The following is a 17,572-nucleotide window of genomic DNA, read 5'->3' on the forward strand; positions in this document are numbered from 1 at the left end:
GGCATCCATGGCTGGGATGGGGTGGTAGTGTGGACAAATCATGTCACTTTCTGGACCTGATTTTTCAGCTCTGCATCCAAGTATTCATCAAATGATGATGTTGACCCATAAAGCCTTCAGTCAATTGTAATTGCACAGCGTCATCGATGTTCCTGGATGTGTAAGGACTCATTTTCTACTTCGGACCTTTCCAGGGTGATGTTCTATGAGCATCCAAGATAAAAGTCTCTTTCCTTGCCAAGGACTATCCTCTGGATCCCCCCTGAACTTTTCCTAAGGTGGTACAAAGAGTTTTTTAAGTTCTTCCAAGCAAAAATGGATGATTAATTAATCCCCGGCCATTTGGTGTCCCCTTATTTGGTTACATTCAATTATTTCTACCCTCCTACAGCTACCTTTATTTCCTGATATTTGGGCAGTTACATAAAATTCTTCAATGTGTTTTCACTGCTCTTCAAATAAGGACATAATTCCTTTATGGAATCCATCCATAACTCATCATTCTCCGATCTTAGCTTAACCTTTCCTTCTCTGTATTACCTGTGTTTCAGGAGCACTTAGCTTCTCCTACTTTATGAATTGTACAATGACTTCTTGCCTTCATGTCTTTGCACATGATGTTCCCTCTGCCTGGATTGCTCTTTTCTTCCCCTCCCCTCATTGCACCTAGCTAACACCTGTTAATACATCATATTTCAGTTTGGAAAAAAGCATCCTTGGAAAAGTCTTCTCAGCCACATCCCACCCATCCTCACACCAAGTTGGATCTTGTTATCTCTGGGTATGTTTGACTTCTCTTTGTTACTGTTCTGCAGTTCCAGTCGAATCAGTTGCCGATTTTCATTTGCTTATCCTGCTTGGAACTCATAATTTTTGAATCTGAGTATTTACGTTTTCCATAAATTCTGGAAAATTCCCCTCAGATATTACCTCTCCTCCACCCTCTCCTGTCCCCATCTGGAACTCATAGAAGATGCACATGGGATTTTTCTTTCTCTCTCACATCTCTTAACCTCTTTGTTATGTTTTCTATCTTTCTATTGTTCTCTTTTATATTTTGTGCAATTTTCTCTTCGACTTTGTCTCATTTGCTGTTTCACTCTTCCATTGAGCTATTATATTAATGACTAAATTTTTCTTTTTACTTCCATAAGATCTAATTGGTACTCTTGCAAATATATCTGGTCTTTTATGAAAGTGTCTTTTTCTTTTAAAAATGTTTTCAATGACATTTATGTTTTTATTTGTACTTCTGATTCTTGCTCACGTATGTTGTCATGTAAGTTATGACTTCGTCCTGCTTTGGGAAGCCCTTGAATAAATAGTTTGTGTTTTTCACTCTGGTTTTGATTTCTGTTTTCCTTTTTGGCCTGAAGTTTCCCTAACTTGTATTTAAAAGTCTATTTGTTACATATTTCTCCAGCACATCTAGGTGTTTAATAGTGGGGAGTTTTATTCTGCCAAATTGCTTACGTGGATGTCCTCCAGGTCCTCTTTTATAGGCTATCGTACTTGCCATGAACCATTAAACAGTGATCATCTGCTTAATGTCCTTCTTCCCTGTAAGAATGTCATTCCATGGGGACAAGGACTCTTATCTGTCTTACCCCGAATTGTAGCTCCTTAGTGCCTAGGATATTATAGGGATCAGTATTATTGAAATAAATGAATGAAGTGGAGGTGGAGGTGGGTGGCCCTGGAAGTCATGTCAGGATGGGTTAGGAGTATCCATCTTTTTACAACCTTTCTAAATACTCTCAGTGCTACCCTTCCCTAAAGTGATTTCATCCCTCTGTTGTTGACCTCATGTCTCACAGGTGACTTCACACTGTACTGTTTTCAGTTGCCTTCTATATAGATTTGAATTGAAAACCACTTTGGATCTAGGAAAGGATGAGATGATTATCTTCTCTTTACAGATGAGGATACTGAAGGTTGGGGAGATGACGTGTCTCACCTTCTATGAGACAGACAGTAGGAAGTCCCGGAGTTAAAGCTAGATCTTCTGACCCCAGGTCTACAGAACTCTGCCTTAGCTGTTGGGAATGCATACCAGAGCTTGCTTATGTGAAAATAAAATCCACTTTGCTTCTTTTCTGAACTCCCCGTTTCTTGCTAACGAGTTCAGTCTCTAGGGAAGAATGGGTCCTGCCATTCATTTGGTGCCATTTTGATTTTCACAGCTAGAGTCTCTGAACTCAAATGACTTGATTTTTCATTTGGACAACGTGTCTGTTTCTTTGGAGACAAACATTACCAATCACTTTTTGTCAAAGAATCCAGGTTATAGGAGAACCCTGTTCATGGCCGAGTTGGATGTGGGGGGTGTCTGATAAGTTACAGATCACATGACAGAAACAAAAGGCTTATCAGTGCGTCACACTTAGAGGGGTAAGGCGAGGCAGGTGTGGGGAAGGACACAGGGGCAGCGACAGTCAGAGCAAGCCGAGGCCCCCGGGTCAGTTTCCAACCTCAGGGCTGAAGATCTCGGGAAGGCCCACAGATGTCCAAGAAGAGACCTCTTGACAGCTCCCACTGTGGTGCTGGAGCCATGTGGAAGACACAGCAGCTTGGTGCCTACAGTAGGGAGGGGATAGGGAGTACCGAGGAAGCAAATCTCGGCTGCTTACCTCAGAGCGGACCCCTTGGGCGTCGCAATGCCATAGCCTTTGGAATCCAAGTTACCTCCCACCTTCATGGTGTCACAGGGTTTCCGCTGCTCAATGTACTCGTTCATGGTGGATTCTAGAAGGTAGGCGTATTTGCCCTTGGATTTCCGTACACGGATCATCCCCTCCTCCGTGGTTCGCACAAAAACGGATGGTTCTGCTGACTTCATGTATGTCCACATCTTCTCAAACACGGCGATTTTGGACCTCTGGCAGGGGACAGGAACAAAGGTGGAATGAAGCGTGGGCTGGGCTTGGAATGGAGCTGGGCACGCACACTAATGAGGAGCTGAGGGTGGCTTGATCACACATTCATGAACGAGATTAGCTCAGGAAGAAACAAATTATGAGTGATTGCAAAATAAGAGGCTCTAATTAGCACCAGTCAGTTCCAAAGTACAAATATCTTGCAAATACAGAATGCACGGGAGAGCTCAGAATCTTTTAATTACTGCTGAAGGGTTAAGATTCCTCTTACATATGGGGAGAGTTAAGAAATGGGGGGCCTGTCTGAATTTTTTAAAGATGTGAGGGGACATTGTGTGTGTGTGGTTTTTTTTTTGTTTGTTTTTGTTTTTTGCTATTTAGGGCTGTACCCAAGGCATATGGAGGTTCTCAGGCCAGCCTACACCACAGCCACAGCAGTGCAGGATCCGAGCCACGTAGCCATGTTTCACGGCAACGCTGGATCCTTAACCCACTGAGTGAGGCCAGATATCAAACTCGCCACCTCATGGTTCCTGCTCGGCTTCGTCTCCACTGCACCACAATGGAAACTCCCCTATATGTTGCTTAATAAGGCCATATTTATAGAGTTCTAAAGAAGTGCAGGGCTGACTCTAGGTGGAATCTGATTTCATTATTCAAGGACAACACTAAAGCTTTTTGAGATCACGGGTGCCAAATTCCAGGCATCTTGTGTTGCAAGACTTGCCCTCAGGATGTCAATTGTCTGATAACTTGGGACTTCGTACTGTCTTCTGCTTACATTTCAAAGCCTCTACAAGCAGCCACACTGTTTTCCTCGTTTCCTCCCTAACTCATCTTGGGTTTTCCTCCATTTGTGACTTTGCCTCATTTGTTCACTCCACTTGATAAGCCAGTTCTCTCCAGCCACGTCCTACGCATCCTCTCACAGATCAGAAGGAGTCCTGTGGATTCTTAGACTACCTCGGCTCCAGGGACAATAGACCTCAAATGCTGGTGGGTACCAGAATTCTACGGAGACTGAACATTTGTGGACCCCACTGGCCCCCTTGCCCTAAACCTTGAGATTCTCATTCAGCAGGTCTGAGGTAGAGCCTAGAATAAGGATTTTTCAGAAGTTCCCCAGGGAATTCATATGTATGGCCTGTGTGGTCCTCACTTTCAAAGGAAGAGGACTATCCATCCTCTGGGACACATTGTCCAGGCTCACTGGATGCCCAGATTGGGCTCGGCTAGGATTGAGAGTCATTCATTAATGGTCATAGGTCTCAAGTTTGTGGACACTGCTGAGGGTAAGGGATGACTTCTTTTTGGTGGGTCCTTCACAGCATCTAAACTTGCCTCTAGTAGATTCTTAGTCAGGGTCCACGATCCAGGACCACAGAGCAACCCTCTCCTCCTCCTCTCTTCTAGGAGATGCTCTTCTTAAAAAGCATCTTTTCCCCAGCAAGTAGATATATTTTAGGGCTACTAGCATCTGGCTTTTGAAAACGCTTTGTAAGTGGACAAGTGTTAAACACATATAAGGGACTTTTTTTTTTTTTTAAAGACATTTACTGCTAGAGTCAGGCAACCTATGTGATCAAGTGGTTGATACATAGACTACAGATTTGTTTAGTATAAAATTACCATCATGCATGCAATACATCCCTTTTCTTTACACAAAATAGCAAGTTTATTTTCTTGATGTCAACAAGTGTTGGCAAAATATTGATATACAGTTAAGTTGTTGTTTGAACTGACTGATCTATAAAGGTATTGGGCCCAGGAAAATCTGAGATCTCACAGAAAAATTAATGGATGTCATTTCTGAGAATGTCAGGGAAGCCTTTGGTAGTGTGAGTTATAAGACTTTATATAGTCTGTAAAGTTTGTTTGTTTCATGGTAGGGTTTATAATCTAGATCAGACCCTGGACTTGGGGGGTGGAGCCCTGGATTCTAGTCTTCTCTCTATGGCTGACTTTCCTCATCTATTCCATAAGGAGTTTGGGCATGATAACCTTTCAGTTCTTGGCTAACTGGAAATATTTGATTCTTTACATGAAGATTCCTCATTCAAGCAACAATATCCAGGTACGAGAAAAGAAAGAAGAAAGGAGAAAAGAGAAGGAAGATTTCCAATTAGGGAAGGAAATACCCAGGACCCATTCTTGCCTCTACAACGTCTTGAATATTCTCCCACAGGAAACAGGGAAATATATCAATTCAGCTTTGACCAGATTGGCTGACGATCTTCCAGGCACAAAACCAACAAAACACGCAGCAGAGCCATTGCAAGATGCAATTTGACCTGACAGGATGGCCACAGTGGGGAATGGGGTTGCTGACAGGCAGAGCTGAAGAGCCCTCTGGGCGATGGTATGCAGAAAATTAATATGTCCATCCTCTCAGCCTCACCCTGGAGCCTCAAATGCCAGGGCTGTGCTCACAGGTGCTCGGAGTGGACTCTCCAGAAAATCTCATCTCCGGGAAGGTGTGGGCAGCGTGAGTGGCAGGGGCGACTGGAAACATGCTTGGGGTATTTGTTCTTGGATCTCTCCTATCATCTGCAGCTCCCACAGCCCTTCACACATCTTAATTAAACTGCCAATGGAGGATTAAGTGACTCTGGGTTGGGGCTGCCAAGGCTGCAATGGGGACGAGAAGCCAGATTTTTCAGAGGCGGGGGATGGAAGAATTCTCATCACACTAGTCCCTCCTTCTGCCTCATGGGGGCGGTGGGTCATTGTCTTCCCACCCACCAAAGTCCTGGTGGGATCCTTCCTGAGGTCAGAGTCACAGAGATGGAAGGGCTCATGGGATATGTAGGTTAGCAGCGCTCTCATTTTACAGGTAAAGAAACCGAGGCCCAGGATGTGGTGACGAATGTCCAATGTCATGTAGCCTGCTAGTGGCAGAGCCATGAGGAATAAAAGCTCATGTCCTGACCACACACCTAGCGCCTTTGTGCTGCAACTGGCTGCCTCGCTCATTTTAAGCTTTATGTTTTACTGGCTGTGCGACTCTGGGCAAGTAACATAAACTTTCTGAGCTTCATTGTTTTTCTCCTGACAATGGTAATAATAGTACAATCTGTACCCCCCACCCCGCCCCCGGCACACACACTCAGTGTTGCTGTGGAGATTGTATGACAACAGGGGTCAAGTGCATAAGCCAGCATCTGGCATGTGGTAAGGGTTCCATAAGCATGCAATTACTGCTGATACTTATGTCCTTCCTTCCGGTTTTACCTTAGGGTAGAAAGGCCCTACCCTTGTTTGGCTTGGTACCAGTTTCCCTTCCTACACACATGACAGATGTTGATATCAACTAAGGATTTCTTCCACGCTGAGCCCAGACATGACCTCAGAATAGTCCTCAGCATAGAACTCCAGGCAAGCACTCCTGATCAATCAGAGTTAGCATGTGAACTACACCCCATTTGCCCAGTCTCCTGAAGTAGACCTGGTTAGGACACAGAGCTTATAGAATATGCACTGCCTTGGTTCTAGATGCCTAACGTTTCGGTCTGGACAAGAGGCAGTAATTTGTCAATTGCTGTACCTATTAGTGGAGAGATTATGTCTTAAGTCCCACCCTGGCCTCTGAATTAGCTAGAGCACACACATTCTCTGGATCTCCATTTCCCCAACTACAAAAGGGGAGGGTGAGACTGGATTTGCCTCTGGGCCCATCTAGTCACCTGCACCATCTTTAAAAAATGAGTTCCCTGGTGGCCCAGCAGTTAAGGGATCTGGCTTGGTTGCTTCTGGGGCTCGGATCACTGCTGTGGCATGGGTTTGGTCTCTGGCCCCAGAACTTTTGCATGGTATGGGTGCAACCAAAAAGAATTTCTTTTTGTTTTTTTGTCTTTTTGCCATTTCTTGGGCCGTCCCCATGGCATATGGAGGTTCCCAGGCTAGGGGTCGAATCGGAGCTGTAGCCACTGGCCTACGCCAGAGCCACAGCAACACAAGATCCGAGCCGCGTCTGCAACCTACACCACAGCTCATGGCAATGGGTGATCATTAACTCACTGAGCGAGGACAGGGATCGAACCCGCAACAGCATGGTTCCTAGTTGGATTTGTTAACCACTGCGCCATGATGGGAACTCCCAAAAAGAATTTCTTAATGACACAATCCATTAGGACAGTGTGGTTCAGCAGCAAGGATATTTGGGTTGGAATGAGAAAATTCAGGTTTTGTACCCAACCCTGAGACTTACATCATGAATTCCCTGCACCTCAATTTCTTTTTCTTTTCTTTTTTTCTTTTTAGGGCCACACCTCTGGCATATGGAAGCTCCCAGGCTAGGGGTAGAATGGAGCCACAGCTGCTGGCCCATACCACAGCCACAGCAATGTGGGATCTAAGCCGCATCTGTGACCTACACTACAGCTCATGGCAATCCCAGATCCCCAACCCACTGAGCGAGGCTAGGGATTGAACCTGCAGCCTCATGGATACTAGTAGGATTTGTTTCCACTGTACTACAATGGGAACTCCCGACGTGTTAATATCTTGGGGATGAGAGCATGCATATGTAATGGGCGAGTGGATGGGGTGGTTCCCCACTGCATCAGAGGGCCCAGGACATAGGCTGGGCTTCATGGACAAATACCAGGCATTGCCGTTGCATGTTAGTTGCAGGCTAAAAATGTTAGAGAATTGTGATGAGATTACAGGGGGTTTTTCTACTAACTAGTTGGATTAGGCTAAGCAAGTCATGTATCCCTCTAAAATGAGAGACTCTGGAGTCTCTGTTGTGGCTCAGAATATAGTCTCCGTGAGGTTGTGGGTTCAATCCCTGGCCTTGCTCAGTGGGTTAAGGATTTGTCCTTGCCACAAGCTGCAGCATAGATCATAAATGCAGCTCAGATCCAGTGTTTCCTTGGCTGTGGTATAGGCTGAAGTTGCATCTCCAATTCGATCCCTGACCCAGGAATTTCATATGCAGAGGGTGGAGCCTTAAAAAGAAAAAGAAAAAAAAAAAAAAAAAGGACAGACTCTGACCAAGTGGCCTCTAAGTTACTTTATTCCTCCAGTATGTTGAAAATGGATGATTTTAGCCTTGGAGCTTGGATCAGCCATGATTTAGACTTTGGTCCCTTTTCTGCCTGTCACCTAGAATGCAGAGACCCTGATGCAGAGCCTGGGCACAGCACAGTGGGGGTCCTCTCAGAGTCCAGGGTGTGTTCCATGAAGTTGCAGTACAAACCCACAGCATCTGCACCCTCTTGCCAGAGACAATGCAGAGGTTTACTCTCTGTTCTTCTCTAGCTCCTGCTTAGCTGTGTGACCTTGGGTGATTACTTTTACCTCTCTGAGCTTCCTCTCTAAAACGGGGAGAACAAATCCCTAACTCACCTCTAGTGAAGGATTATGCGAGATAAGTCATGGAATGTGTTGCTTCTTAGCATAGGACTCAATTCATACTATGTGCTAAGGAAGTGGTAGCAATTGTTTATTATTTTTATTTGATCAAATATATGGCAGCTCCCTGTGCCACCAGTTCAGCCCCAGAGATGAACATGTCCAAAGTCCAGGAAATGACAGCTTTTCCTGTTTTGGGGCATTTGTTCAAGTTGTTGCTTTTGCCTAGAGTGTAATGAGCCCACCCAGGCCCGACTTGCTTTCCTGATGTCTAGAAATGTTTACCGGTCTGTCCTTTGGGGCTATTATCCCTACTCCTCCTTCACGATGGCTCTCGGTTGCTTACAACCCCTGAAGTCCTAATGGGAAGTGGAGGCTTCATTGGTTGTTCTTTGTTTTCTCTTCTCTTCTTTCTTTTTCTTTTCTTCCTTTGCTTTGTGTTTTTTGGTCTTTTTAGGGCTGCAACCATGACATATGGATGTTCCCAGGCTAGGGGTCAAATTGGATCTGTAACTGCTGGCCTACACCACAGCCACAGCAACATGGGATCCGAGCCACGTCTGTGACCTGCACCACAGCTCATGGCAACAGCTGGTCCTTAACTCACTGAGCGAGGCCAGGGATAGAACCTGCGTCCTCATGGATACTTGTCAGATTTCTTTCTGCTGAGCCACAATGGGAACTCCTGTTTTCTTGTATTTCAGATGTCTCATCTCTTTTTGTCTCATAATGACTCTTGGAGGGAAATAGTCTCATTTTATAGATGGGGAAATGTCATCAAAGAGCCTTAGTGCCCCAGAACAGGTAAAGGATGGAGCCACTTTCTGGACCTAGATGGGGCTGACCTAAAGGCTTCTGCTCCTAAGCTCTCTGCTTCTCTGCCTTCGCTCCTGGCCTCCAGGCACAAGACATCCCCACCACCTCTACTTCACTCACGTTTTCCGTCTCTCCTGGCACTACCTCCTATTCCAGTAATTATTTTCCATATAACATCTGATTTATCAAGTTTCTGAGGAGGGATGCAGGGCATTGGGTGGGGACCTTGTATCTAGCTTATCCTAATTAATTACTAAGAAGGCTGAAGGTCCTGGCAGGAGCAGGAAGGGAATTGTAGTCATATCCTTTCTCTTTTTCGGGCCACACCTAAGAGGTTCCCAGGCTAGGGGTTGAATCAGAGCTGCAGCTTCTGGCTACACCACAGCCACAGAAACACCAGATCCGAGCCGTGTTTGCAACCTACACCACAGCTCACAGCAACACCGGATCCTTAACCTACTAAGTGAGGCAGGGATGAACCTGTGTCCTCCTGGATACTAGTTGGGTTGTTATCTCCGAGCTACAATGGGAACTCCATCATATCGTTTGCAGCCCTCAGAGAACCTGACACGGACTGGTATACATAAGGGGTCTCATTCAACACAGAGTTTTGGAGTTTCCATGAATGTGTAGGAAGGTCGATTTCTCAGGGATTTGTAGAAAGCCGAGGAGTGTCTTGAGTTTCTCTGACTTAGACTCGGTTACGCAGTTTCCCTGGCTGCCTGTAACGTCATGCTCTCTAAGGACAAGCATAGGCTAATGACAGTAGTGCTTCCCTTTTGTGAAAGTCCCTTGGGACAAGGGATGTCCCTACCCTGAAAAACTCCTTTGTGGATCCTGCTTCCAGTGTCCCATACGCGATTTCTGTCTGCTTGGCCAGGTCCTCGGCACTCTCAATGGGAGACACCATCCTCTCCACGGTCAGGAAGGCGGCCAGGTTGGCCGTGTAGGAGGAGATGATGATCAGGGTGAAGAACCACCAGACGCCACCAACGATGCGGCCGGACAGGGACCTGCAGGCCAAGGGGAGAGGCGTCAGAAGCACAGGCATCAATGACAGAAGGCTATGCGGAGGGGCTGTGGGCCGCCTGAGCCCATCAGCAGAGCTGTCCAGCCCTATCGCACCTTCTCTTCTGTCAGAAAGGTATGAGAATTCAAACGTTGGGGTCTCCTGCGCATTGTCTTTCCCGGTCATGGATAAGGACCTGTGGGGTTGCTGTCCATCGGGAGTGGCACAGCCCTGCAGGTACATCTTCATGCTCACTCTCACACATACACCTCGAGACGCATGCCAGCAAAGACACAGATATGATAGCCCTTGCCTGCAACATCCCCAATATCTACTGAATGCAGTTACACGTACACCAAAGGTATGCGCATGCACATACAAATGCAAGTGCCTTTACACACATGTTGCACATATGTGATCACATCCAGAAATGTTCTCGGATTGCCTATTCACTCTTGCCCTCCTGGCTGGCAGACACTGCGAAGTGGTGGACTGGAAGGAAGGGAAATGGGGACAGATTGGAAGGGAATGATGACAACAGCACGGCACTCCATCCAGCCACCTCAGGGGATGTCCCTGGTGGGTGTAGGTGAGGTTCTCCTCCTTAGCACAGAGAAAGAACTTGGGGCTGAAATAAAAAATGAAAGATAGTTTCTTCTGGATCAAAATGGCAAGTATGCCAATCATACAGGAGGTGAGAATTTTATCTTTAATCTTAGAGTCCTGTTCTCCTTGCTTATGCCTGGCACAGTGAAGGGGAACATGACCAGCCAAGAGTTCCACTGTGATTATTTGGATTTGCCTAGGAGATTTCAAGCCCAGAGCTTCCCAGTCTTATTCTAATTCATATTACCAGTGATTTAGATGTGACAGGGGGTGATTTTATGTGGTGGCCAGACATGGCATCGAGTCTTACTGAATCAGATAGTGATAGAGCTATTTGCATTCCATTTTTCCTTCCATTCTGCCCGGTTTATTAAGGAAGTGTCATTCTGGAGCTACTGCACCCTTAACGCCTTTATAACATGTGCTCTGACAGCCTCAAGCTCAGAGGTGACAATGCTTAACTAGAAGCTAATGCCTACCATCCAGAGCAATCACCAATCCAAACTGTGAATTTCACAGATAAAGAAACACAAAAGTCCCAAGTCGCACTGACCCAGGAGCAGTACCCAGGGCTGCTGGCCTGTTTGATTCTATTTTCAAGACTCTGTCGACCCTCTCTGTGTGATTGCCACATTCTTGTGTGTTCTACTTGGTTTCAGTTTCCTGGAGACTCCTTTTCCCTCCAGGCAGATGGTGCTCACCCCAAGAAATCCAATGAAGACTTGTTCTTTCTTGCTCTATGGAGAATACTGTTGCTAGATGCTTCCATGAAGAGGGAGATAAGAGACTTATTCAGAGGAATGAGAGCAGGATTGTGGGACAATGCCATGTCATCTGAGGAACAGCTGCAGGAAGGGGACATTTTCCCGGAAGAAATGACCTGGAGACTGACAGATTGATGTGAGGCCTGTACCATGTGACCTGATTTAGGTGCATTTGGCGGAAGTGACAGGAAACAAGCTAAATTTGAGGAAGTTGTTTTTTTTTTTTTTTTTTTTTTTTTGAGGGGGAGGATGGTCCAAGGCTTTCCCTGGGAGTGAGAGTGAACTTCCCCATTTCTGAAGATGTTCAATTGATTAACTCCTTATGGAGATGTGGTACTTGGTGCCTGATCTTGGTCCTCCAGGGCACTCAGTGCTGGGGACACAACAAAAAGCCAGAGAGAGGAAGGACCAAGCATCACTTGAGGGCAGAGACTGCTTCCTTTTACACTCCTCTCATCTCCGAGAGAGCTCGCAGTTTGAAATCATACATAAGTGAACTGGGATGCATGGCTTCCATTGGACAGTCAAGCAAAATGAGGTATACAGAGGCAAAAATCCTTCTCCCAGTGTCCCAGGATAAATACACAGTTTTACTTAGGATCCTATCAGTCTGCTGATAACTAGTTCAGTGCTCTATCCATCTTAGGGGGGAGCAGATACAAGTGTCCAGGCTCGTGTGAAGATGCTGCTGCTTCTCCAATTCTGGATGATGACAATGGCATCTAAACTGGACTTCTGGCCTCTGTTCATCTCTCCTGCCCCCACCCTCCTACTCTCTGCCTAATCAGTTCTCAAAAAGGCAGCCTGCATGGTCTTTTTGAAAACATTGATGATAGCATGCTTCTTCATTGTATAAAACCCATCAAAGTGCTTCTCTTACACTTGGAACAAAATTCAGCTCTCCGGTGGCCCTGAGTGGTCTGGCTCCTTGCTCACACTTCAGTGCCACACCCCCAACACAGAGTCTATAACTCTGTGGTGGAATTTCTTTGATCCTTCATACTCCAAAAGCTCTCATCCTTATCACTTGCTGCTCTTTTTCCTGATCAGTGCTTCAATCCTATTTATCCTTCTGACCTCATCCTAGTCCTGGCTTTTTCAGCATTCAAGCATACAACTCTCAGAGACCCATGCACCTCTTATTGCAGTTGCTACCTGACATTGGTCTGTGTGATTATGTCATTGTCCCCCTAAACCTCTCTCCACTCTGAGAGTAAAGGAACATTCTCTTTTGTGCCTTGTTGAATCTCCAGCACCCAGCATGAAGTCAGCCTTAATATCAAGTGAATGCATGAATGCCCCCTCTTTCATTCCCTAATGGTTCCATTCACATGAGATTCTAGAGCCCAGGAATAATTTCCAGGATATCTGGAGTCATGGCCTCAAACTGCCTGTTCAGAATGGCTATTCCTTTTCCAATATGACTGAACTGAGAGGTCCAGCTAAGGTATCACAACTTGGGTATCACCTGCTGCAGCTCAAAGTTCTCCCAGGAAAGTTCCAGACTAATGGCTCCTTTCCTATCCTTTCATTAATATTTATCAGCTGGGTGTTGAGAGCAGCTTCCCCTGCATGGTATTCCCCTCATCCCTGCCTTTGTCCCGTTAATGAAGACAGCAAAGAAAACTTTTGCTATTTGACAGCCAGCAAGTGTCATCATGGAATAACTGGAGGGCTGAAGGGACAGGTTCTCCAAGATGGATGTGATTCCAAAACTTCATTTGTATTCAACCTATAATATGGAACTTGAGTGTGAATGAAACCCTATCGCCCTTCAGTTCAGACCTGGCACAAATCTTTACCTAAGAATTCTGTATTTTCCAAGCTCAGTCCAAGAGGCATGAATTATTAGAAGTCAGGGCTGGGGAGTTCCTGCTGTGGCACAGTGGGTCAAATCTGACTGTAGTGGCTCTGGTTGCTGCAGAGGCAGGGTTTCAATCCCCAGCCTGGCAGTGGGTTAAAGGAGGTTGCAGCTGCACCTTGGATTCACTTCTTTATGCCGTGGGTGCAGCCACAAAAAAAAAAAAAAAAAAAAAAAGTCAGACCTGGGAGTAAGAGTCTTTGTTGCATCCCCATAACCTAGGCTGCCTGCCCAGCTGGATCTCAGTCTTCTTCCTCTGTTTAAAGGATGAGAATGAACCTATTTACCCATGGTGAGAAACCTGAACTTTCAGAAATAGAAAGACTCTTCATCCATTCATTTCCTTTGACAGATACAAGCTGTAGGAATTAAAATGATAGAGGGGAAAGTATTTTGAAAAGTGCTGTTGAACAGAAGACATTGTTTTTATGATGATGATTATTCCCCTAGGGAGCCGCAGGGCAAAGCAGCACTTTTCTTAGCTGGGATGCAACAGCTGTAATCTGAGCCCCTTGGAGGTCTGCCTCGTCACCTGAATATCATTAGGCTCATAACTTGGCATGGCTCTTCCTCAGACTCCCTAAGTGACTGAGAAAACCCTTAGTGTCCCTCCAGAATTGGCCACCATTCAGGTGGCTTGTTGGCCACATTTTTGTGGCTTTGTCTTGAACTTGATTCATAGCCCTGGGAAATGGATGGGAGAGGGACAAACATCCTTATCTGACAGATGGAAGGACCACAGGGAAAACAGCTAAAGGAACTTGCCCAGGGCCGCACAGTGAGGCAGTGGCAGAGCTGGGATTAGGAGCCGGCACTCCCAATTTCCTGTCCAGGACTCCGGCCACTGCAGAGCATGCCCTCCCTCACCACCATCTGATTCATCTGCAGATGGACACGGACCTCCTTGACCCGCGGTGTCTCCATGATGCTGGATCACTGCCAACACTCACCTCTTGTCCTGCTCATTGGAACCTTTGTGGGCCACACGAAGCAGTCTGGCCAGCAGCATCTCCACAGGATAGGAAACTTGTTTGTGTTTTTTTTTTTTTTTTTTTTTTTTTTATCGTTTTGTCTTTTTAGGGCTGCACCTTCAGCCTATGGAGGTTCCCAGGCTAGGGGTCAAATCAGAGCTGTAGCTGCTGTCCTACACCACAGCCACAGCAATGCCAGATCCAAGCAGCATCTGAGATCCACACCACAGCTCACGGCAATGTGGGATCTGAGCTGGGTCTGTGACCTATACCACAGCTCATGACATCACTGGATCCTTAACCCACTGATCGAGGCTAGGGATCGAACCTGCATCCTCATGGACACTAGTCAGGTTCGTTAACCGCTGAGCCATGATGGGAACCCCCGTGTTTATTTTTTATTGCTGGATACCATCACCTCAATCTTAATTGCTTCTCATGGTGTTCATGTATTATCTCACAGTTCAGCGGGTCAGCAGTCTGGGTAAGGGTGTCTAGATTCTCTGTTCAGTGTCTCATCAGGCTGCAGTCGGGCTGTTGGCTGGAGCTGTGGTTCTCATGTGGAGCTTCCAAGCTCACAGGTTGTTGTCAGAATTCATCTTCTGGTTGTGGGACAGAGGTCATTGTTTCTTTGCTGGCTGTCAGCCAGGGGCTGGTCTCAGCCCTTAGAAATAGCTTGCAGTCCTCATCAAATGCCCCCTCCACCTTCAAGCACATGAGCATGTGACAAATCCCTCTCTTTCTTTGAATTTTTTTTTCCTTCCTTTTAGGACTGCACTTGTGGCACATGGAAGTTCCCAGCGTAGGGGTTGAATAGGAGCTGCACCTCCTGGCCTACACCACAGCCACAGCAACACCAGATCTGAGCCACATCTATGACCTATGCCATAGTTCGTGGCAATACCAGATCCTTAATCCACTGAGCGAGGCCAGGAATGGAATCCTTATCCTCATGGATACTAGCTAGGTTCTTAACCCACTGAGTCCCCAATGGGGACTCCTTCTTTGAATTTTTCTGACTTCCACCAGCTGAAGAAAACTCTCAGTGTTTAAAGGGCTCATTGGCTTGGGTTAGGCTCATCTGGAAAAACTTAAAGTCAACTGATGTGGGACCTTAATTATAACTGTAAAATCTTGTTGCAGTGGTACCAAGGTTAGTTTGTGAATAACCAAGAGATGGGACGCTTTAGAACTGTGTATATCATGCTATTTATTCCTTCACTTTACCAGCCTTGCTTGTGTGGCAGGCACTGGTGGGCACAAGGGAGAAAAAAGTGAAGACCCCACGACAGCCTCGCCCTTCATGGGAGAAAATGGGAAAGTAGTGCAGCCTCATGATTAAAACACAAGCTTTGGGGTCAGACACCCTGATTCTCTGTAAAGTGTCTTGTCTGAAGCACAGTGTCTGGAGCATAATACTCAGTAAAGCCATCATCGCCGTATTATATAAATATCATAAACATTACTTGCAATATTATCTTGATGTGACAAATGAAGCACCGGTAAGGGAACACAGAAGGGCTCGCTCGTTACTCTGCTGGCAGAAGTCTGGGAAAGTTAGTAGAGGAGGAGAAACTTGCACTAGGTTTTGAAGTATGAGTAGGAGACTGCCAAGCAGAAAGCTGCAGGGGTGGGAGAAGGCAAGGTCGACAGAGGAGAAAAGGAGTTACCGAGCGAGAAACCCTGTCCTCTGCAAACTTCCCCACCTTGGTGCTGAGCAGCCCCCTCTGCACTGCTATTACACCACAGTCATTCTGCCCCTACAGCTCCAACCAGGCTGCTGTAAGCATGTCACTGGATGGTTATTTATGCTATTTCTTGATTAACATTGATGACAATGCGTTGAATGAAAATGGAGCCCACAGACACTGGAAGATGCAGCTGACAAAGAGGTGAAGAGATCAAAATGACAGGATTTGGTGGTTCCCCAGGGTGGGGGTGAGGGTGGGGGTGGGCAGAGGCAGTGGGAGAAGGAAATGCTCTAACGACAGCCCATGACCACCCCGTCATGACCATCCTGACCCGGCCACAGGAGCTTGATGCTAGATGTAAGCAGTTTCTCCTGGCAAAGGATTCTTCTTTCTCTGGTTAACAAGACACGAAGTGCCTATCATTAAATGCATTACTTGATGCTGATGGAAAACAGCAAGGATTGGATTGGGCCATCTTTGGGTTCTAACTGGCATTTCCCGTCCTGGTCATGGATTGGGATTCACCCCGGCCCTTGGAATGTGCTTTTTTTGTCGTTGTTTTTTTGTCTTTTTAGGGCTGTACTTGTGGCATATCGAGGTTCCCAGGCTAGGGGTCTAATTGGAGCTATAGCTGCCCACCTATGCCACAGACACAGCAACGCTGGATCCAAGCCGAGTCTGTGACCTACACCACAGCTCACAGCAACACCAGATCCTTGACCCACTGAGCAAGGCCAGGGATCGAACCCACAGCCTCATTTTTCTTAGGTGGATTCCTTTTGCTGTGCCATGAGAGGAACTCTGGAATGTGCATTTTTAATTGCACAGCTTGGGTTTGTCTTTCTAGAGGAGGAGGGGCAAACTTTTTCTGTGCCTGGCCAGGTAGTTATCTCAAGCTTTGAGGGCTGCATCGTCTCTATCATAATACCATGCTGGTGTAGCCTGAAAGCAACCGCAGGTACAGGCCTGTGGCTGTGTTCCAGGCCAACTTTCACTACAAAAACAGGAGGCTGGATGTGGCCCGTGGCTTTTAGTTTAACATCTCCTGCCCTCAACCCTACTCTGACCCTCAGAGACCTTCAATCTAAGCTCATATGCACCTTTTAAAATTCATTTCTCTAGTTATTAGTCCCCCCACCCCCAGATAAAGTACTGGACTGAGTGCTTTGACAGTTACTTTTGAGCTACCTTCAGGGAGAAAGGAGAAGGCACTGGGTTAAGAGAATGGGCTCAGACAAGACAGAATAGAATCCTGTCTTATTCCTTACTGGCTGTATGACGTTGGTCAAGTCACTAAATCTCTTTGGGCAGTTCCTTTAGAAATTGGATGGTTAGAACTCCTCTTAAAGGTTTTGTTTGTTTGTTTGTTTGTTTTTTGTTTTACTTTGCTTTTTAGGGCCGCTGCTGACATATGGAAGTTCCCAGGCTAGGGGTCGAATTGGAGCTGCAGCTGCCAGCCTACTCCATAACCACAGCAACGTAGCATCCCTGACCCACTGAGCAAGGCCAGGGATCAAACTGCATCCTTATGGATACTAGCTGGATTTGTTTCCACTGCACCACAATGGGAACTTCTTAAAGGTATTCTAAAGAATTAAAAGGAGGAGTTCCTGTGGTGGCGCA

At 46.3% G+C, this 17,572-nt stretch overlaps 1 protein-coding gene across 2 annotated transcripts in view; it reads right to left on the reverse strand.

Annotated features, from left to right (window-relative positions):
* The window catches only part of GRIA1 (glutamate ionotropic receptor AMPA type subunit 1), a 321,581-nt gene that overhangs the window by 36,365 nt on the left and 267,644 nt on the right, over positions 1 to 17,572 (reverse strand). For both annotated transcript variants that reach the window (XM_021077008.1, XM_021077009.1), the window contains exons 12-13: positions 9,862 to 10,060; positions 2,631 to 2,878 (exon numbers count right to left, since the gene is read on the reverse strand). In XM_021077008.1, the coding sequence (XP_020932667.1) occupies positions 2,631 to 2,878; positions 9,862 to 10,060 (447 nt within the window). The remainder of the gene's footprint in view (positions 1 to 2,630; positions 2,879 to 9,861; positions 10,061 to 17,572) is intronic.

This window comes from Sus scrofa, chromosome 16 (assembly GCF_000003025.6).
Source record: "Sus scrofa isolate TJ Tabasco breed Duroc chromosome 16, Sscrofa11.1, whole genome shotgun sequence".
NCBI lineage: Eukaryota > Metazoa > Chordata > Mammalia > Artiodactyla > Suidae > Sus > Sus scrofa.